Source organism: Oryzias latipes, chromosome 9 (assembly GCF_002234675.1).
Source record: "Oryzias latipes chromosome 9, ASM223467v1".
NCBI classification, from domain to species: Eukaryota; Metazoa; Chordata; class Actinopteri; order Beloniformes; family Adrianichthyidae; genus Oryzias; species Oryzias latipes.
In genome coordinates, this window is record NC_019867.2 from 13732007 (window position 1) to 13754803 (window position 22797).

At 40.5% G+C, this 22797-nt stretch overlaps 1 protein-coding gene across 1 annotated transcript in view; it reads right to left on the reverse strand.

Annotated features, from left to right (window-relative positions):
* Positions 1 to 12827: 12827 nt before the first annotated feature.
* The window catches only part of setbp1 (SET binding protein 1), a 34592-nt gene continuing 24622 nt past the window's right edge, over positions 12828 to 22797 (reverse strand). Inside the window, exons 5-7 of the mRNA XM_023958513.1 lie at positions 22554 to 22761; positions 21416 to 22463; positions 12828 to 17469 (exon numbers count right to left, since the gene is read on the reverse strand). Of these exons, the coding sequence (XP_023814281.1) occupies positions 16964 to 17469; positions 21416 to 22463; positions 22554 to 22761 (1762 nt within the window). The 3' untranslated portion in view covers positions 12828 to 16963. The remainder of the gene's footprint in view (positions 17470 to 21415; positions 22464 to 22553; positions 22762 to 22797) is intronic.

Consider the following 22797-nt stretch of genomic DNA (forward strand, 5'->3'; position numbering starts at 1 on the left):
AGGGTCAGGGCAGGCGGCAGACAGAAGACAGCAGACAAAAGACGGCAGACAGAAGACAAGGTCCAGCTATAACGCTCTGTAAGGAAGGCAGACTGGCACAAACAATACTTGCTATGGAGATAAAACCAATGGAAAAGCTGCCATTTTGAAGAAAAAAAAAGTATTTTTTAAAATAGATTTGTCCCATGCCACTCTGACCAGGGCGGCAGAGACAGAACATTTAGGGTGGGTTAAAATGGGGCGGGTAGCACCTGCGGGCATACAACAGTAAATTTACTCACAGCTTAAATTCAGCTTTCATTTAGTTTTGTTGCATTTCAGAGAGGCTTGTGAATGTCTTCTGCTTCATGCTCAGTCTCTCCCTATAACTGCCACTGAGTCAAAAGCTTGGCACGCTCTGATAACATAATCTTCTCTTAAAAATTGTGTTTGCCCTTTAGGACTCACGCGTATTTTCCGTTTCAATGTTGTGATCCAGCATAATGTCATTGGGAACCAAATTAAGCAGAAAATATTTAATTATATCTCTAAAAGGTTTACTTTTCACCTCTTTTGCTGTGATGGATGATGACTAGTCCACATTCAAAAGTTCATAGATGAGGAACTTTTCAAGTATGAGAAGTTTAATTAATTTCGTTGACATTTGAATGCAGTTTTTACCAAAAGTCCACTTCTCTTGAAGCTAATCTGTACTTCTTTTATTGCTCATCATCCTCTTCCTCTTTAAGCTTCTTGTCAAATTAATTTTAAGCCACTTCCACCGTGTTCGGTGCACCCATAGTGTAAAACACCATCATGTAATGACATTTAGTCTGACTAAATGTGACTGCATCCATTTCTCATGGCGTTTATGCTCCCAGCAGGAGACGGGCTGTAACAGCGTAAATTAACATTGCATGAGTTGACTCTTTACTTTCACAGGCATATGAGCAGTTATCAGAATCACACAAGAGAGTCTTATTATGCATGGTAGTAAATGACTAATCTTTAATGAGACCCACATTTAACCTTCTAATGGCTTTTTATTAGACTAACGAGCTATGCCCCTGTATGCTGTGCATGTGTGGAGGAGAGGGATCCAATGTGTACGAACGTGGTGTGTGAGTGCAGCAGCGAAACACTAATTAAGCTGTCGGATGGTGCAGCAGATCAGGCAAACCCCCTGCCGAGTGTTCGGCCCCTGCAGACAAGCTGGCTTCATCTCTCAGCCAGCCAACCCAAACACAGCGAGGCCTAACTTCAACCAGATCTCTACAAAAAAAAAAATGCTGCACCCAAATGTTTGCTCCCACATGCGAGCGGATCAAGTGGTGCATCAGAGCCAGCAGACAAGTCTGGTGGGTGGTTAGGATGGAGGCTGGAAAGAGTTTTTAACCTCAATTGAAGTGAAGCCTGTCAGACAGATCTGCATTCACACATTTACTGTGATTCACTGCGCCTTTAAACACACACTGATGAACAAATGCTCGAATCAAACCTCAACAGGAGAATCTGAAAACTCGCTGACCAAGCAGAAGAGAGAGAGGGCATGTGATTGTTGGTTTGAAAAAAACCACAAGGTTTTCAACATTTTTACTGATGTGTTCATGCTCACTTTAGATTTTGTTTCTCTGCCACAAGAGGAAGGAAATTAAGCTTTTACCTCAGTATTCCTGTAAAAAAAAGAGACAGACAGATTGTGTGAATTGAATGGAATTCCCTCACTCTGTCTGTAATAAAGTTTTTCTACCTCTTTTCCACTTTTAACATTGTTTTTACAGCGTTGGCATGAATTATCGAAAAATTAGTAATTCAAAACTTGTAACTGCAATAATGCCAACTTTCATATTTTTGCCTTTTATTCTTTTGTTCTACTAAACTCGAAAATCCATCGTGTTTCTAAAGGTTCTGAATCTGTGGAGCTGAAAGAACATCTACGTCAATCAATCAAACAATTCCAAACACTCTTACACCTGCTGTCAAAAAGTAAAAGTCTTTACACTTGAGAGCTAAAATAGCAAAATCAGTGAAAGTGATGACAAAAAGTAGTTGAATCTGATTTAAAATCAGCAAAATAAGAAGTTCCATAGAAATAAAAAGCAAGATTTATCAAAAATAGATCTGAAAATAGGATAAAATGTGTTTTACAGATAAGTCTTCAAAAAAATGAGCTGCTTTGACAAATGCTTAAACTTAAAAATAAATTATGACGTCAGAACAATAACTAAACTGCTGCACGATGGTGCAGTGTTTAGCTCTCTCACTTTGCAGCAAGAAGGATCATTTGTGCATGCCTGGATTTTCCTCAGGCACTCTGGCTTTCTACCACACTCCACAAACATGCTTCATAGGTTAATTGGTATCTCTAAATTCCCCCATGGTGTGAGTGTGTGGCCCTGTAACATACTGGCGACCCTTTGGGGGGTGCCCCACCTTTGACCCCGACAGGGACATAGCGGGTTCTGAGGATGGATGGACAGTTAAAAAAAAAAGGCTAATAATAACGCAACAGAGCGAATAACTTCTTTTCTACTACCCTCTTAAAAAATTGTTGTAAATAAAAAGCCTTTCACCCATTAAAATGCTAACAATATTATGACGTATTTTAAGGAAGTAAGTTTTCAGGATGCATGGAGACAATAAAGGAGGGTAAAATTCAGCTGATGTGAGGATCATGTCAGAAATGTGAGAGCAGTAATGGCAGCCTAAAAATCTTGCAAATTATGTCAAAGTAGTTTTTAGGTTTTGAGGACATGCAAAATCAATTTCCCCCCAAAAATTGGGTAGCGTTAAAATTCTCTTTTTTTGCCCCTTAAGCTGTGATAAGACATGGAAATGTCTTCTTCACTTACTTAGTATTTACACTTCAGTTTTATATTGAAAGTAATACTAAATAAATCACAACTTCAAGATTAATGCATGTTTTCAAATGTGTTGATATAATACAATAATTTACATTTGCTGTAATTCTTTCATAATAACAAAATGTTTTTTTTTCCTTTTTTTTATTTGGGAATATTTTTTTAGTGTTGCAGCTCATCATAGCCTGCATGCCTTCCTGTGTGACAGCATATGGCCTGCATTCATCCTGCAAAGCTGCTCTCCCAGGCTCTTAAACCGCTGCTTGAAGGCACAGGGCGCCTTTTATTAATGCTACCCCTTTGATTAATCTTGGCAAATCTGTTCCCCATCCAATGGTTGACAGCTCCGGAGCTGAGGCAGGGACACAAACACACATAGACATAAACACACATACACACACACAGCAATTCATACACATAATCCCGTCAGTGAGTTTGACACAGTCCAGATGTTGGCAGCTCAGTTCCAAATGAAAACGGGGCAGACGGCCAACAACCTGAACCACTCGCCCCATCAAATGGTATGTTTACAATAATACTGTTCTGACACTCAGGAGACACATGTGCGCTAGAATGCACGTACATCCATGCAGAAAGGAAGCACATTCTAGAGGAAAATGAACTAATGGAAAGTCAGGAGAACGACCAGCCATACTTTTTTTCTGCTGCTGGAGGAGTGTTGAGAGGAGAAATACAAAGGGAAAAGGGTAATAATTGGCTGAAATAGTAGGACAAGTAACCCAAAGAGAAGAACAAGTCATTGTTGCTTCTTCTGATATGGTGGTCACAAATAGAATGAAGGTTTGAGAACATAATAGAAAATTTTGTAATGGGTTTCTGCACTTCTGATTTATTAGATAAAAAACAGCAGAAGTCCCTCTACCAACAATTTTCAGGAAAAATGCACTTTTAACCCAAACAATACCTCTAGCTTCTAAAGAACTTATTCCCTACAAAAATTGGAAACCCATTTCTAGACGTTTAAAAATGAAAAAACTATCTTCATCTTGCTATAAGCCTTAAAGTCCCACTCGGATCATCTTTTGATCCATTTTCAAAGTGTTCCCAGTGGTAATTTAATTATAATGATGCTTTTTTTTTAGGCAAAATAAAAAAAATTTGTGTCTTAGGACATAGTTTCTGCAGAGCTGCAGTAGTTCAGTAGAAATTCCTCTCAGAATTGTGTGCGGGATCGTTGGTGTGGAGTAAGCCTGCCCCCATTTCCCAACATTCCTTTGTTTACACCCTCTGCTAGTTTAGAGCCCTTTACACCCCCAACATATAATTAGCGGTGCAACAAAAATGACGAGCAATATTGGAGCTGTTATGAACCAGATGCTCAAAACTGTGTGGCTGAATGTAGTGGAGGAGGGAGCTTGGATCTTGCCATTATAGGTCCTACGTTACACCTACAAGCTTTTTTAAACAGCATTGTCTGCTCTTGATTCACCACGGTTTGAATAAAGAAATACTCAGAAATGCAATTTTAAGCTTTATTTTATTTATATATGTCCTCAACCATGAGAAAAATGCCACAAGAACATGTAAAACTCACCAAAAACACAATTTTTCTCAGAGTGGGCCTTTCAAGCTACCCTTTTATCTGTCACACACACCCTTTTCTCATCTCGAATGGTCTTCACAGGTGTTTCATGTTTAATGAATGACAAAACAATGTTTCTGTACGTTGGTACAACCAAACATGTCGCATGATGCCTCTAATGAGCAGCTTCTCAGTTCCAGTCCAGCGGCTTTAATGATATGTTTCTTCTCAGCATGCAAGTCCTGACTGTCACGCAACTTCACACACGACACCTCAAAGCTTTACTCTTCAGCGCTGCGCACCCGTGTGTCAGATGGATGGAGGCAAACGAATGCACGAGGCACAGAAACATTTGATGGATTTGAAAAACAACGTTGATGCTGTGAAAAACTATTGGTCTGGACGTTTAGCTCATGTTTTGACCTGTTTGAGGTCATTCAGTAGTTTCAAAATAGAGATCATCTTGGTGTTTTTACCTTTACACTTTAAATCATCTGTTTATTCATATTAAGTATTAGAAAAAATGTACAGTATCAAAAAGGTTGATTTATATATATTTTTGTAGCTTTTGGAAAATTGTTTTCTACTATCAGGCTCCCCTCAGCTACTCAGTGTGTCTCTGTGATCAAAAAATAAAGAACAGCTAACATTCAGACAAATGTATCAGTGACAGACAGACATAAAAATCCTGCTTAGCCCAAAACCTTCTTCCACATTCTTTTTATGAACTGCCACAGAGCCTAGTGATGCCTTTATTTGTCATTTTGCTCTGTAATTTTAGGATCCTCAAAGGAAAATTTCTAAGTAGTCTGAACATCCTGAGGTTTCTCCACTCATGGTTTCATGATGCTTCCATTTGCAGTCTGGATGAGTTGAGTTTAACCCTTGTGCTATCCTAGGCACTTTAACATCGGGAGTTGGGTCATCTAGACCCACTAGACAGTGTGTGGAACCTTTTTTCTTCAATGATTTGTGAACCTCACTGGTGAGGACAGTTTTTCACATAGGACGCCCTTCCTGACACAACCATGTACAGTGGTATGAGAAAGTTTGGGCACCCCTGGTAATTTTCACGATTTTTCTTCATAAATCATTGGTTGTTCAGATCATCAATTTCAGTTAAATATATCAAATGGCAGATGAACACATTGATATTTGAAAAGTGAAATGAAGTTTATTGGATTTAAAGAAACTGTGCAATAATTACTTAAACAAAAATAGGCAGGTGCGCAAATGTGGGCAGCCCAACAGAAATATGCCATCAATGTTTAGTTGATCCTCCTTTTGCAGACATGACAGCCTCCAATCGCTTCCTATAGCTTCCAATAAGGGCCTGGATTCTGGTTGAAGGTATTTTGGACCATTCCCCTTTGCAAAACATCTTCAGTTCAGTCAGATTTGATGGCTTCAGAGCATGGACAGTCCGCTTTAAATCACACCACAGATTTTCAATGATATTCAGGTCTGGGGACTGAGATGGCCATTCCAGAACATTGTATTTGTTCCTCTGCATGAATGCCTTTGTATAATTAGAGCAGTGTTTAGGGCCATTGTCTTGTTGAAGTATCCAGCCCCGGCGCAACTTCAACTTTGTCACTGATTCTTGAACATTGTTTGTAAGAATCTGCTGATCCTGTCTGGAATCCATGGGACCTTCAACTTTGACAAGATTTCCAGTACCTGCACTGGCAACACAGCCCCAAAGCATGATGGAACCACCACCAAATTTTACTGTGGGTAGTAGTAAGTGTTTGTCTTGGAATGCTGTGTTCTTTGTTCGCCAAGCATACCGCCCCTTGTTATGTCCAAATAACTCCATTTTAGTTTCATTAGTCCACAGCACCTTATTCCAAAATCAAGCTGGCTCATCCAAATGTGCTTTAGCATACCTCTGTTTGTGGCATGTGCGCAGAAATTACTCTTCCATATAGCTTCTCCTTGTGCAAAGTGCGCTGAATGGTTGAACGATGCACAGTGACACCATCTGCAGCCAGATCCCATTGTAGGTCTTTGGAGCTGGTCTGTGGGTTGAGTTTGATTGTTCTCACCATCCTTCGCCTCTGCCTATCTGAGATTTTTGTGGGCCGGCCACTTGCTTTGCTTGAACTGTGCCTGTGGTCTTCCATTTTCTCACTATATTCCTCACAGTGGAAATTGACAGCTGAAATCTCTAAGCAAACTTTTTGTGTCCTTCACCTAAACTATGATGTTGAACAATCTTTGTTTTCAGGTCATCTGACAGCTGTTTTGAGGTTCCCATGTTAACATTCTTCACAGAAGATGCAAAGAGGAGAAAAACTTGCTCTTGCCCACCTTAAATACGTCTTCTCGTGATTGGCTTCACATGTGTATGTAGGTCAAGGGTCAATGAGCTTATAATACAAATTTTGTGTTCCAATAATTATTGCTAAAGGTAGTCAAATCAATACAACAACAGGGGTGCCCAAATTCACGCACCTGCCCATTTTTGTTAAAGTAATTATTGCACAGTTTCTTTAAATCCAATAAACTTCATTTCACTTTTCAAATATCAATGTGTTCATCTGCCATATGATATATTTAACTGAAATTGATGATCCGAACAACCAATGATTTATGAAGAAAAATCTTGAAAATTATCAGGGGTGCCCAAATATTCTCATACCACTGTATTTTATTCGGGCTGGGGACTGGCACAGGGACACCCAGACTCTGGTCCCCTGTGGCTACATACTTAGGCAGTATATTGTAAAGGGTCTTACCTAAGCACCCACTGTGAATTAAGCTCATTGCATTGCCCTTGTTTCCCCTGCGTCAGTGTGCATGCAGCCAATTGAGCCAACCAGACGCTTTCCTAGAAAGTTTCTTGTGCGCATGAGAAAACCAGTTCAAATTTTTATCATGCGTATGAGAAACCAGAAATATATATTATTTTACTTTGATGTCCCTTCAGGGGCTGTGTAGGCAACCCCAGGAAAAACGTGGTAAGAAGAAGTCAACTTTGATGACTAGCGTTTTATCTGGTCAGAAATTCTAAAATGGAAACCCTCCATTCTGTGTTAATGCTTCATTTTCAGTGTTTTTGAACTAACTTTGTCCAAACTGTGTGCTAGGTTTTCTTTGTTATCTATAAGATTTACAACAAAAATAAAAACGTGGAGTTAGAAAACAAATATCTTATTACATTTACTGTTTATCCAGTAAGAGAGCAGTATTGCATTAGGGAACATTACTTTTGCGGGGGCATGCATGAAGTGCATGGCATTGCTGAAACATGTGGCATGAATTAAGTTCACAAGTTCTGTCTCGGCGAGAGACTCAGAAAAGAATTGAGACATGAAGAACATTTCCACCAAACCTCTGAAGTTAAACCTGCTTTTCATTCAACCCGTTTCTGACCTCTCGTCGCTGCAGTGACACGTGTGGCTGCAGATCTGATAGAAGGTTGCTAAACTTCTGTGGTTCAGCCTTCCAGCCACAATACCAAACGAATGACACAAATAAGAACTAACTGCAGAGTTAAAATCATTTTTAACATGGAGACGTGCTCCCCGTGTGTCACGTAATCTCATCTGCTAAGAGGTGTGTGTGTCTTCACCGAGGGGGTCCATTAATAAAATATGACGTATCACATAATAGATTCGTTTGCCAAATAACAGGAGACGGAGAAGCAGCTTATTAGGAGGAATAAGGGGGAGGTGTGTGAGACAGAAATGAAGCCTAAATAGAGAGATTAAGTGGCCCACTCTCACTGAAACGCTACTGTGCCCAAGTATGGGCATCATTAATAACGCCGGCAGAGCCACTCTGCAAACAAAGGCTGTAAATGATTAAAAGTGGACAATTAGTTTGCTTTCATCCTGACATCTGCATGTGCATACAGTACGTACAGGGAAGGAGAACATGGACATGCATGAAAGGAGGTACAAACCCCTATAAACACACTGCTCTCACACACCAAAAACGTGGCACCGCTCTAAACCCAAATTAAACTGCCATGAGTCACACTGTCACCGTGGCAACAGTGGCCAGCTCCATGCAGAACATATTCTGTCATATCTCTGTGTGTGTGTTTGTTCTTTTTGCTTCTTTGCCTTGAACACAATTATGAAATCCTCCAGCTATGGTGCTACAGTTATTCCTGCACGACTTTGAAGCAACGGACAAGATGTGCATGTTTGATCCTCCCAAAATAAAAATTGTAAAAAGTAAAACGTAAATAGCAGAAATAGATTTTATATTACAGACTCTTAAAAAAACCATCCTGTATTCATCTTTTAAATCTGACTTCTCTGCTTTAACTGCAGTTTGGCAGGTGATGCTCCATGTCCTCTGGAAAAGATGTGAAGGGTTTTCGCAATATTTCATTTGGCCACCAGATGGTGTCTTCCATCTCTGTGCAGGGAGGAATTTGAAAGAATAAAAAAAGGAGGAGGAAGGAGGTACTTTGGATAGTGCTCACTCTATCCATCTTCATAAACACAAGCAATAGTCATCCTCTGAAAACAGCAACAGAGATAAATTGTGGAGACTCATGGTTCCGGCAGGCTTCCTGGTTAGTTGGCCAAGACTGCAGGAGTCTCTGTAGTAAATTTATGGCTCTGTTTGTTGTTAGTGGTCTGTGTGGGTTTGGATGAGTATGAAACAGTCCCTGGTATTCATTGGTCTCCACTTATGCATCTAAAATGATAATATCATCACCGATGGATCAGGAGTTTGCTTAAGAAATTGCAGATGTGAAAAAAATGTTTTCAAAAATTCTTCAAAATTGTTTTTCAACCTAATCTGGTTTGTGCTGTTTTTTCCTCACAGAGATTTAATTTCTGGATTGGTATGGAATGTCCTTATTCAGGTGGATTATATGAGATGAGAACATCAAATCCATATAACAATTCCTCCTTATTTTGGATGCTGGAATCCAAAAAGGAAAAGAAAAAGTCCAACAAGAGAAAAAACTCTGAACTCGTTACTTTAACAGTAGATGATCCCCAATTGCATTGAAAAAATCTTGCATTACCTTTGTACATTTTAAATTAAAATAAAATAAAAACGTGACATGACACAAAATGAAAGCTTTTTTTTTCTTACCACCCTTGCCATGACTAAGTCTTCAACTATTGTCTCACCTACAAGCAGGTTTTAAGCAGTCTTACAATAATAATAAAAGCAGGACAAGGCTCCTTCTTAACCATCATTGACTGCTTCCTCAATTCACAATACAATTGAATCATCAGTGATAAAGCAGAACAATGGCTGTTAACAAATGCACAAATGTGATCTTCAACTCTTTCAGAAGCTCTCACAACTAAATTAATTGCGGAAAAAATACATCTAAGCAATATTATATTCTTTGTAGCATTATGGTGTTAAGTTATTTTTTTATTTTTTTACTTTATTACCAATCAGAAGGTCTTCATTTGTGAAGCATGTTGGTGAATCTGTAATCCTTTTTTCTTCTGCTGTTTTAACACATAAATGTAACTGTTAGAGTGAAAAATAACTTCAACTGTGCAGCAATAAATCATTAAAGCTGACATCAACACCGCCTTAAATAAATAGAAAGCCTTCTAACTAAATAATTGCCCCTAAATCACACTGTTTTGCCCTGCCCATGGGAGTGCTTCTACATAGGGATTACCTAAAGTTTAAAATTAACAGTAAAAGTAGTCTATAAAAGACCCAACAATCCTAATAGAATCAGAAACGGTCATAGGTGATAGATTTTTGTTTGGAAGAAGAGACAAATATTCTTCATGTAATTGCTTTTAAGCTTTTTAATAGGCATTGGATGCACACGTATCCCTTTGTGGTCCTTTGCAAATTTTATATTTAACATTACATAATAGCAAATACAAGTCAGAAGGCAGCCTTTTCCAACTGCATGACTATTACTTTTTCTTAATCTAAGCAGTATGAAAATGTGTGCTAGTAATAAACCATAAGCACAGATTTAGTAGAGGTCCAAACTCAATGATCCCAATCAAAGGTGGTAATGTCAGGGATGCAGGTGGTCACTGGTAGGCTGTTGGTAAATGGAAACAAATGTTTGAAAGTGGTGAAAATAAGATTTTAAAAAAATTGAACAATAATACTCTTTTATATCCAAATTATTCCCTACCACATGACTAAATCTTATTAAGCTCACAAATATCCCCTTGTTGAGCTATCAAACTTTGATTTGTCCTATAGATCAGAGACTCCACACCATGTGGTTGTGTTCTTTTTAAAACCCTTGTGCTATCTTAGATGACCCCACCCTTGCACTGACGTGTTATCCATGACAAAGGTGGATAAAAGTGGAAAGATTTCATGTAATCCATGGAGACCAGTGAAGTTCACAAATCATTATAGAAAAAAGGTTCAGCGCACTGTCTAGTGGGTCTAGATGACCCAACTCCCAATGTTAAAGTGCCTAGGATAGCACAAGGGTTACGGGTACTTGGGCACATTTTGAGTAGGTATTAGTATTTCTGACAAACAAAACCCTCTGATAAATTTGATAAATGTGTACTTTATCCTAAATGTCTGGTGTATGTTATTGCCAAAGGATTTGCATCAGCAGGCGTGGCAGTAGTCCGACCACAGCCATAAATCATAAATACTGAAGATAGACAAGTGGCTCTGGCATCTAAATTCTCTCAATCTGGACTCAGGTGGGAGTTTAGTGGACAAGGAAAAGGTGGAGGTCAAAATGAAAAATAGGGCGCTCAGAGAAGACTACATTCATGTTGGTTTATAGTATCAGCATGTTGGCAGACCCTCAATATTTCCTGGCAAATAAGTTTATAAAGTCAGGAAAAAGGGCTGCACGGCGGTGTAATAGTTAGCACTCTCACCTCACAGCATGAAGCTCTGGGTTTGAGTCTTATTATTTAAGAATTTTTCTTTCTTTTTCCTTCTTTAGTAAAATTTGATACATTAAAGAAAAGACAGATAAAACTGAGTTTTATGGAGAAAAATAATCAGAAAATGTAGTATTTACGAAACATCTGCTTTAGGTAAATTGTTCTAGAAGTGACATTTTTGATGTATTTTTAAAGAAACATTAACAGATAAATGAGGTATAGCACACATTATAGATAGATCGATGGATATTTACGAGGTGCACAAGACATAAAGAGGCAGTGGCCTCCCTTTAACAGATATTTTTGTAATGAGATACTTTTTTAATGTAGAGTGTTTTATCATTTTAAACAAACCAGTAAAGCAATCAGAAGAAAGCAGAGCTGAAAATAACCGTTTTCCCTCCAGAAATGTCACCAAGTTTAAAGGAAGTGTTCGACTCAAATCACACATGGAAGTACATTTAACCTTAAACTCTGGACGGAGGGTCCACAAAAGATTCGCAAAGGATCTTCCCAAATGTTCGTTTTGTCAAAGTGTGGGAATAGTAAGCCCCTAGGTTCCAATTTTAGGAGCAAAAATTCACAAAAACTGTCCTCATCCTTTATCTTCTTGCAGTCTTAAACTTACTGCAGGAACAGAGTGCCAGTAACTTCCTGATTGTTACCCCCAGTGGCTAATTGCATTAACATACCGGTACTTAAAAAGGCCGAGGTCTCACTGAAGTTCTTTTATGAAATGATATAGAACTGCTGTGTTTCAGATCATTTTAAAAGCGTTTTGTTCTCTCCCGTGTTTGCTCAATTGTCAGTGATGTACAGCTATGATGTGAGCTTTGCACATTAAGCTTTTGCAGTGTAAAATGGGACGATAATCATTTCTGACACTCAACCTGGTGAAAAAAAGTCCATTTGTTGAATGCTGGATTGATGATTCTGTTTTTCCTCTGGCTAAAGTGTGCATCCATCATGTAGGATGTGTTTTGCAGGGCTGTTTCATTGTCATCCATCTCGTCCTCTCTCATGTGCAGAGGGTGGAGAGGAGGCCATGTGGGCTCATTTACAGGCATTGGTTTAGAGTGATTTGGGTGCAGCCTCACTGCAGTTCTGACTCCCACTAAAGGTTTTTTTTTTTTTTTTTTTTTTGCAGCACAAACAACAGTGATGCCAACGGTTCCATCAGCACCACGAGATGCACTGAAACACATTTGGGCAGCTCAGTCTGCAACCATGGTAACAGAAGAATTTTACTAGTTGGTGGCAGCCAATAGTGGGGCACTTTCCACTCAGCTCCATCCAGTAGCGGAACTGCCTGCAGACCAGCCCACCTAAAACTGACACTGATGGGCTATTCCACGAAGAGATGTAGCTTTGGCTGAGGAACAAACAGGAGAGTAGAAGTGTGTAGGGATGTGTGTGGGGGACCGAGGAAGGCTGCTGCATAGTCTAAGGAGGATTCCCTTCATATAAATGCATGAAAGAGAAGTCCATAAAAACCATTTAATATTCAGAACAACAGCGCAGCAAATCCTCACTCCTCATTTTGCCTCCTCGCAGATTCCAATAGTTTGTTTGAGATGATCACTCCAGTTTCCATCGGAAAATAACAAGCATGAATCACTGTTAGCTGTCAATAAAGTCATTTATTATTTCACACAATGGATAACATGAACAACTTCAATTGTAATTCTTCTTAACAAGTGCTCAAAGCTGCCAGCCAATGGAAGGATAGCAAAAGAATGAGCCTTCATTTTTAAGGAAAGAGTAATAAAAAAAACCTACAAGATCATGAAAGATAAACATGACCAAAAGCATGCCAGAAAACATGGATATACATATATATTACATGTATATATGTGCTTAAGACATATACCTGTATGCTGGCAAATGCAAATACAAAATATATGTGTAAGTATACACATACATACTGTGAAGGATATATGCATATGCATGCGCATCTAGTATTTACTCTATATGGCAAATATTTGCTGTTTTTAATATTCATACAATGTACAAAAATGCTTTATGAATTAAAAAATTCAATACAAAAAGAAACATATCAAATAATGTACAAGTCTTGCTTCAAATTCAGTTGATATTCAACTTTCGGCTCATCTAAAATATTTATGCATACAATCAAATCGGGCATGCAAATAAAGGAAACCCACTCTAGAAAAAAGTTCAAATACACTATGTATACAAACTAAAATATGTCCACGCTGTCAGAGGAGCTCACTTTGTGCTCTACAGAAGTACATTTAGGTTTTTTTTCCAATGTTTTATCTGCACATTATAGCTTAGGATGGTGGCATTCACTGTGAGGATGAGCACGTGTACGTTGAAGAGTCTCTGCGTCATGTGACCCCTCACCCCATGTGTAGGACACTCATGCTACATAGGGATTCGAGGTGGGGGGTGAACAGAAGGATGGGGTCTCTTGTTGTCTGGGTGGTTAATTGTACGGTAAAAACACCACTGACACAAATGTAAGATCAAACACTGCTGCACTGCCCTTAGTGCCAGAACAAAAACAAAGGTACGGGATGCTTACATTGGTGTTTAGTGGTACCCACAGGTCCAGGATGGCTGATAAATATACTACAAGGATAGAGACCATAACTCCCTCCCAACTACACCCCCCTCTGCAGTTTCTATGTAAAGTGAAAGCTCTGGATGAGGACAATACTTGTCAGTGTTAGAAGGCACCGGAGCATTGGCTGGTGGGAGAGATAGAAAGGACAGACATTACCTGGGGCCTTTAACGTCAAAGACAGCTGCCTTACCACAGTACAGAGATGGCCCACATCTCATCTTTGCCACAACAGACTGCAAACCTACTGAAAGTCATCTAACACAGCAAGGTTACATACACTAATGTTAGGTTGAGGGTATTTTTGGCTAAATCCTTGGAGAACTACCCCAACATGCTCACCCTTCTCAGCTAGCACTGCACCATACTAGCTGCAGGCAAAGATTCTAACAGTCAGCTGGGAGATTTTATTTTTGGTCAAGCACACTGCAAGGGGGCTCCAGGAACCGTATTTTAACATTCTTTGGAACTGACGACGAGCGTCAAAGTCTCGTCAGTCAACTGGCTCATCATTTCTGTCCATTTTGGGTCAGTCTTGAAGGAAACTGGCGACGGATTTTTGAGCACAACAGAGCCCAGTCGGTACCCACACAGGATGTACTTTATACTATTTACAACATCAATACTGTAGGTCATCTGTTTAAGGCTGTACTGCATAGAGACACAGTTACTATAATTTTGTTAAAATGATAGTCACTTTCTGCACAACTCATTATTCCTTGAACGATTCCTCGTTTTTCTTACATTAGTTAATTTAGTTTATTAAATAAGACCACTTATTTGTCACCGAATGGACCCAGAACAAAAATTCATTTTGAGGTCGTTGCCAAGTACAGCCCAATGCATAGCAAACAATACAGGAGGATGTGGTTTCCATGACAACTGCATCTGTTCCTACTTTGTGCCAGGTATTTAACCAATAATGTGTTGTTCATTTATAAACCTAGGACAGTGAGTACAATAAATACCTCTGGGTGGAAGCATGTCTAACATGGTGGGCTTTCTATTCTCACTGCTGCTCAGCAGTATCTAGGTCGGGGCAGGATGTGAGTTTAATACCGTAAGTCCAACCCATCTAGCTGTCATAGGAATATGGGTCAGAGAACTGGGAGGAAGCCGGGAGACAGGCTGAGCGCTCGGTGACAGGATGCTGAGAATGGAGGCTGTGATGGGACACAGGCAGCGCCAGGGTTCTGATGACTAAGACACATGCGTCATATACACAATCATGAGTATCAGGGCATTTTTTAGGGGGCACTCTTTGCCACTTTCTCAATCTCAGGTCAAATCTAATTGATGAGAGAAAGAAACATAAGGCACAAGCTGAACTGCTGCAACTGGGAACTCCACCCCACCCAACAAAAACAATATTTCCTGAAGGAGAAAGCTGCCAAAAAACACTACTTTTTCACTTTAGGGATGTACAACACTGGACTTTTGAATAAGTATGGCAGTGTTAACGAAAAGCGGCTTTGCGTTCAGGTTTTTTTTTCTTTTGACACCAAAATCTTTTTTTTCTTTTGCTGCAGGTAAACAAGCTAAACATTTCAAAATTAGCCAAAACTGATATGCAGATGATATGAATTCCTACTTTTGCCTATACTCTGTGAAAGCTTTTCACTCAAATCTCAACTCAAAATCGCATAAACTGGATAAACATCAACAAAGACTTTTACACGAAAACCCGGTACGGCTACATTCTACAGTGGACATGAATGGTTTACACTGCTGACATGGTGGGGATCGTATTCACCAATGGTTGTTTCCTTACATCCCTCTGGTGAATGCTAAAACTTTGGTTTCCAACTCTGAACACTGCTTTGACTTTCCAAAAACACTTCTACAAGTACGGTTTGAAAATATTAAAGGAGAAGGATGGGAAGCTTGAAAAAACACTGAAAGTGAGCCGACTTTTGCTGAACGGTCCAATTATGATTCAGACTCAGGATTTAGTTTTACACTTTTGGCTGCACAGCCTGCATAAATGAATTGATAATAAAAATAAAAGCACGCTCTCTGAATGGAAAATGCAACAAGAAAAAAAAAACGCAAATTCTACAAAGAAGAAGGTCAGAAAACTACCTAAGTGCTGCATTTGATTGATGCAAATGACTGTATTTTTTTTAGTGCATTAAACTAACTCCAAAGGTTATTGAAAACACTCCTGACATCCCTCCTGTATGCAATGCCTGTGGATATAAACACAGAGATGAGTGTTTAAATGATTATATGTAGTTTTTCTCACTTAAAACAAACTTGTCTTGAGTCACAGCCATGTATGTTTTTGGTTATAAAACAATACACACTTTCATTGTCTATGGTACAACATTTCTATTTGAAATACTGTCTGCCAGTAGACATCTATGAGCTGGTTTCTCATCAGGCAACAGTGGATTTTTTTACTTTTTATGTACAGTCCGGGACGGTCTTATCCACCATATTGCCTTTTGGGCCTGAGACCAGGGAAAAAAGTGATTAGGGAAGGGGGACCACATGACAAAAGGGGTAAATGGAGGAAGAATGGAGATGTAGAATATCAACTAGAGGCCAGGACGGGAGAAAACTTGAGCTGAGGGGTTGACAAATTTTCAAGCAGGGTAGAGCTGCCAGGAGGTTTCAGTTACTTCTCAAAGAGGGCAAGAAGACTAAGGAAGCAGTTATGGGTGCGGACACAGGTAGGGTTAAGGTGGCTTAATTATGATGGATTATCCCATGTGTGTTTGACAAGCATCTTCAGAAAGGCAAAAATAAGCAGAGCTGCACAGTTTTATATTAACCATTCCCCTCCCCCCTTGCTGGTAAATATATGGCTAAAGCCACATTCAGATACAGTATTATAAAGTACCATACACAACACTGTATCAGATACATAAAGAATCACATAAAATCCTACACTATCAGAAGTACCACACACTTTTTATAGCATCAGATTCAGTATCAAATAGTACCATATAGTGCCATTGTAAATGAAGGTCCAAAGAATCTTTGAAAGGCCCACGTCTGGTTGAAGAAGATTCCCTCCTCCTGCTTCACCACCCAACATCCAACAGATCTGAGCAGCGAAACGCATCAAAGTGCACCGAAGAGTCCCAAAATGAAGGGCACTGCATCTGATAGGTTTTAATCGACTCTGAACTGCTCTTCATTCCAGTTTTGGAGTCCTGCATCTCTACTGACTGTTCGGAGACCACAACTCGTCCTTTCTGTTCTCCCCAGTCCGGCGTTTCCCCGCTTTAGCCAGTGGAGGAACAGAGCGTGCCTGATGCACCACAGTCTCAATCGCTGCTGAGATCGAGTCGTGATTAGAGAACTCCAGAGGTTTGGGAGTCAAGCTAGGCCTGAGGCTCTGCCTGCTTGGCAGGCTATCACACCTCTCCAGGACAGGCATCCCCAGAGTCCTCCCATCACCTCTGCTACTTGCCACAATGTCCAGACCCCCACCATCAGCCCAGTCTTCCTTCCTAATGCTAGCTGGCTCTGGTTCCTCTAAGGGTTGTTTTCGGGGCCGTCCAGGTCGCCTTTTGATGACATTATTTCCTGTTTTGGCTTGTCGCTGCAGGCGCTTTGCACGGAGGATCTTCTGCACGTGATTGAAGTTCAAAGAATGCATCTTCTTTACATCCTTCTGAATCTGTTCCACCTCGCGCCGTTTATACCTCCTCTTACTGGAAACACCTGCAAGAGGAGAAACGAATCAGTGAAGATGGATTTCACACAGTAAACAAATTCCAAAGCAAAGCCTTTAAAGAGAGAGCAGTTTTGATGTAAGCAGAAAAAAGAAGGAAAGACGTCACGCAATTCAGCTCATGGAGAGATTCTTTTTTTCCCCATTTTTTGCTTCAAGAGCTTCCTGCTAATTTTGAGATATTCATATAAGCTTTTCAAAGCCCAGCTGAGCCATGAGAGCAGATCCTATCCTGTAATTGTCTCCTCGAGAGAAGAGGAGAAAGAAGTAGATCCTATTCTGAAAGCAGGAAACCCACAAAAATGTCTCCAACTATTTAATATGTTACCACACAACAACAACCCAGCGCATCTGGAGCACAGGCTGCCAAAAAGCCAAACACACACACACATCAACAGTTTATTCCACAGAGTAACACAATCACTAATAGAAAATAGCAGACTCACACATAAAGTCCGTAGAAATATTGAATTCAGCATTTCAGAATGGCTGAGCAGAAGAAACTGGAGCCTTATTGTTTCCTTCACAGTGATGAACTGGGCAGTTTGCCCTTTACACACTCCTCTATCCTTTCCTGCTCTCACATTCTCTTTTCATCCGGACTCTTCCTGGGCGGAAAAAAGCTTCTCCAAATCTCAATGACTATGGTCACACTGCACCTTTATATTTTTTCAGAAACCACTTCCTGATCTGTCTCTGTAACTGCCCCCCCCCCCCCCCCCCCCGATTTTCTTACCCCCCCCCACACACACACACACACCTCCTCTCATCCTCCACCACCTCCCTGTCTGGGCACTGTTCCCAGTGTTCAGAGGGAGTTACTGCCAAAATGGAGGAAAAGCACAATCAACCACTGGTCCCCAAGCGGTAGACATGCAGCGGGATTGATCTTTTTTTCTTGGGCTTTTACTTCATAACCATCTTCTTTCTTATGTTTTCAGGAGTGCTGTGACACTGGAAAACAAGCACGTTTTGATGTTTGTATTTGATTGAAACTCACTGCCATTGATTCAGACACAGTCATTTGTACCAGAGATGACCACACCTTTGTGCCTTAACTGAAGGTCAGGGATTTGTATGGTATTAACTGCAGTTATTAGTGATTGATAATTGAAAAACAGCAGATATCCTGATGAAGTTCAGTCAAAATTCCCTTTTTTTCTATTGTAATCATAGCAATATCTTGTTATTGGGGTGGGATGTCCCTAATTTTCAGATAACTCCTCTTTAACGAATATGTTTTTGTGTTTTGACCATCTAGGATGCCATTTATAAATGCCAGTCATCCCCTTTCGGACCTTTACATATTCAAAACGTTGTTTTCCCACTGCATTGAATGCACAGCCCATAAAATGAAGCCCAGGCTCAATCTATGATGTAATCCGTCTGCATTTGCTTAGAAGAGAAGAAAAAGGTAAATCTTGAAGCTTTGTGCCAAAAACCAGGTAAATTGTGTATTTTCTGGATACCATCCTGAAACACTGACATTATTATGCGCTCTGTCTGAGCTGCAACAGACAATAATTTCCACAAACTCTGCTGTAATCTTTAGAGCAGTTAACCATGGCCCGTTCAGAGCTAGTTTGCACAAATAGAAACATTGTTGTGGTTTTAAAAACTCTGATTAGCTCATTCACTCTTAGGGTTGCAACTCTGTTTTAATTGTAAAAGTTTTATTTTCATGAACATTTGGAAAGATTCTTCTTTAGTTCCGTAGTTCTTATAAGAAATCTGTCATGTAAGCAAGAAAAACCTAGTATTTATGGATCATCTCACAACTAAGGTAATGCAGCTAATAAGCTGTAAATCATAAAAGTTTATTTATTGTTAATTCTGTTCTAACTTGGTCTTTTTCTTCAGGTGATACCAAATAAAAGAAAATTCTCGTTTTTTTCTTAAGAATACAGTGCAATTGCAGATTTATTAAGCTTTATCATAGACACGTCTCCTTGCCTGTGATGCAAACGGTAAAACTCAGAATACATGACACTATTGTGGCTCAAGATTTAAGAACAGGCAGTGAAATTAGTTAATGCAGAAAGCACTAAGTAGCAGTACTTTACGAGCTGCATGAAAGTGAGCACACTCATACTCACACATGCGCACACCATAAAGTAGCAGAAATTTATGAGCCTCATACACGGAACATAAAACTGATGACCTTCAGCAGTTTTAGGGGCCATTCAGCACTAAGGACTTGTTCCTTTGTTAAATAGGAAGTCATATCTGTGCTGAAATACACACTTGTGTAAAGGTGGGGTCACCAATAAAACCAGGAGGAATTCATTCTTTAATTGCAGAATTTGAGGAAGCATTTTTCTGGAATTACACGTTTAGAGTGAGTCATGTGACCTGTCTGTACTGGACCTCTTTTTTCTCTCCCTTTGCTCCCTCTGTTTCATTCCAGATGTTTTTGATCTAGATTGTTATCCTTCAGGAGATTTCTGCCCCTCTTGTCTCCCGCCTGTTACATGTGTGCATGTTTTTCTCGTCTTCCTCTTGTGTCTTTGTTTCCTTCTCAGAATAATATAAAAGTTGTGCTTGGGAGGAGGCCCTTCTGCTGTCCAATTCTTATGGTTCTTGAGGTGGTGCCAAAAATATGTTATTTATAATAAAGAGATTTTTTTTTAAAGATTCCATGTGAATATCTTTTTTTGGTGATTGTGCTTCTATGAAAATGCATGTTTTGCAAAGAAACAGGAGCCCTAATGGAAATAATTGTTGACAATTGTCTCCTAATATGTTGAAATAATCAGAATTTTTACGTGTATGTGGACTTGAAATGCATAACTATCTACCCTGCGTGTGCAAGTGTGCACAGCAAAAACGGCTGTGTTTTAATTGGACTAAAGCTGTGAAGTGAAGCAGTAAGTCAAGGAGTGTGGGGGGGGGGGGGGGGGGGGAGTAGAGAAGGTAATCGGTGAGCAAAAGGGGGTTAGGAGACGAGGGGGAGAAAGCAGAAAGAGAGGGGCATCCTTCGATCCTTCGTATGGATGTGAGAAGTGTCAGAGTTAAAGGAAAAAACAAGTGGGAGAACTGCAGCTGCAGCAGAAATGTAAAGCATAGGATGTGCATGGTAGGAAAAGGTACTATAACAATAATATGGATGCAAAAGAGTCGGGTGGGGGTAGGTGAGTTGTGTATATGAGTCATCCGTTCTGGATCCCCTGGGGTGGGGGGGTTTATTCTAACGGAGCTGCTGGCTTCTTCTCCCCACCACTGGACTAGGCCCCAGTCATTAAACCCCTGGCTGGCAGCCAGCTCTTTTAACACAGGCAAGGGCCTTTTACGGCGTGTCTGTAGAAAATAAATCACACTGTGTGAATAATATATATCTGGCAAAGGCATTGGCAGGAGAGAAGGAAGGAAGGGAGGGAGGGAAGAAATGAGAGATTGGTGAATTATACTTGTTTCCATCCATGCATTACGTTCTCTTTATCCCCAACCAGATGTGTTCAAAGAAGACAGAATACACAATGGACCAAATTACAAATTTCTCTGATGGGGAGGTTTTAAACTTAGCCCTCCTCTTTGTCTGCTGTGGGTTTTCTGCATTGCTTTTATAATAAATAAGAAAAACAAAATGAATTAATATGTATTTTTCCAAATCTAGAAGTTTTAAAAAACTTTGCTTGGCTTCAATGAATTTCCTGCAACCTTTGCATGCCATGTTGACCTAAAACCAGTGTGCAACCAAACCTGTTTCCTTCATTCTGCAGGCCATAACTAAATGCACTGTTACATCACTAAGCAAGTGCTGAATGTTAACACAGCTTTCCCTCCTTGGTGAGAAGAGTGATTTGCATTAATTATTACATAAAGGAGACATTTCCTTGTAGTCCCTGTTAAAATAAAAATGAAAATGGTTGCTATTATGGAGGAGGACTGTATCTCCCAGCATAGGTGCTTAAAAAGATACGCTTAATTGCTTCTTACCAGTGAGGGGTGGACTGGAACACTTGTTTGTCTGCCCTGGCTCCTGTGTGGTTGTTTGGAATGACATCAAGCTCTCATCACCAAACCCTGTGAGCTTCATTCTCCTACTCCTTCCACCACACTCGTTCTCTCGTGACCCCAAGAACAGGTCAGAAATAGTCTCTGTCTGCTGCGAATGGCTGCTGTAGCTGTTCATGAAGCTCTTGACTGATGGCGTTGTCTGATGGGACAGAAACTGTCTGTCAGCGAAAGAATGCTGGTCTGGATCAAAAATCCCCACGCTGGATGCCAGGTTTGAACCCCTGTTGTTGCTTCTTTGCTTCTCCTGATGCTTCGAAGAGCCTTGGCTGCTCAAGTCCCTCCTCTCATTCAGCAACCCAAGGCAAGCATTGGTCTTTGCTCCACTGAAAAGTCCACCCAACTCCTGTCGGTCTTGTGGTGACAGGAGGGGTTCATCCTTGTGCTTATGCTTATGTTTGTGCTTCCTTTTATGGAGACGGACCCCAGTGAGACCAACTGTACTCAGGGGTCCCAGACCCTCCCCTCTTACAGTGGGGCCCTGGAGCGAACCACTCGAGCCGCGAATTTTGGTCCCACTCTGCAGTTTTGAGAGTCCACCAGCATGGAAAGCCTTAGGTGGTGGGACAGCGGGCCTCATGAAGGGAGATGGAGGGGCAGGTCCGAATGAGTGGTGGGGCAAGTAAAACGGGGGAGTGTGGGGAAAATAGCCTAGACTCAGAGGAGGTGCATAAGGCATCGCATACGGTGCTGCATAGTAATTTCCCCCTCCCAGCGGATAACCATATCCTTGAACAAAAGGCAATTTTGATGTGATTGGCTCGCTGGCTTTGGCTGGCCGGCCACGTCTCCTCTTAGCCTTCAGATCTGCACTCCTGCGGTGGTATGAGCTGGAGTCACAGGGGTAGGAGTCGTAGCTAACAGGGTAGTAATGGTGGAAGTTCAGGCGGAAAATGGAAGGATATGGATGCTGGGGGTAGCAGGTGTATCGTTTGTGAGACACTCGTAGCTGTTGGAGCTTTACCACAACCTAAAGGGAGATAAAATTGACTTTTAATGCTAGCATCAATAGATCAATGCTGGATAAAAGACTAAACACATTCATCATATTGTTACTTACCTCCTCCAATTCAGAGAAAAAGTGAAGATGATCCCGACTCTGAAGGCACTTCCTCTTCCTTCTGTGATGCTTTTGCTTCTTCTCCTGCTGTGACAGAAAGTTGTCGATAGCGGTAACTTGCCGATCACATCGTGTTCTGCTGCCCCTGTTGGATGCATCAAGAGCTGCAGCTTCCGCAGATTCGAACCCACACAGATCGAAGGAGTACCTGCATGGACACAAAGCAAGACCCTGTTTAACACTT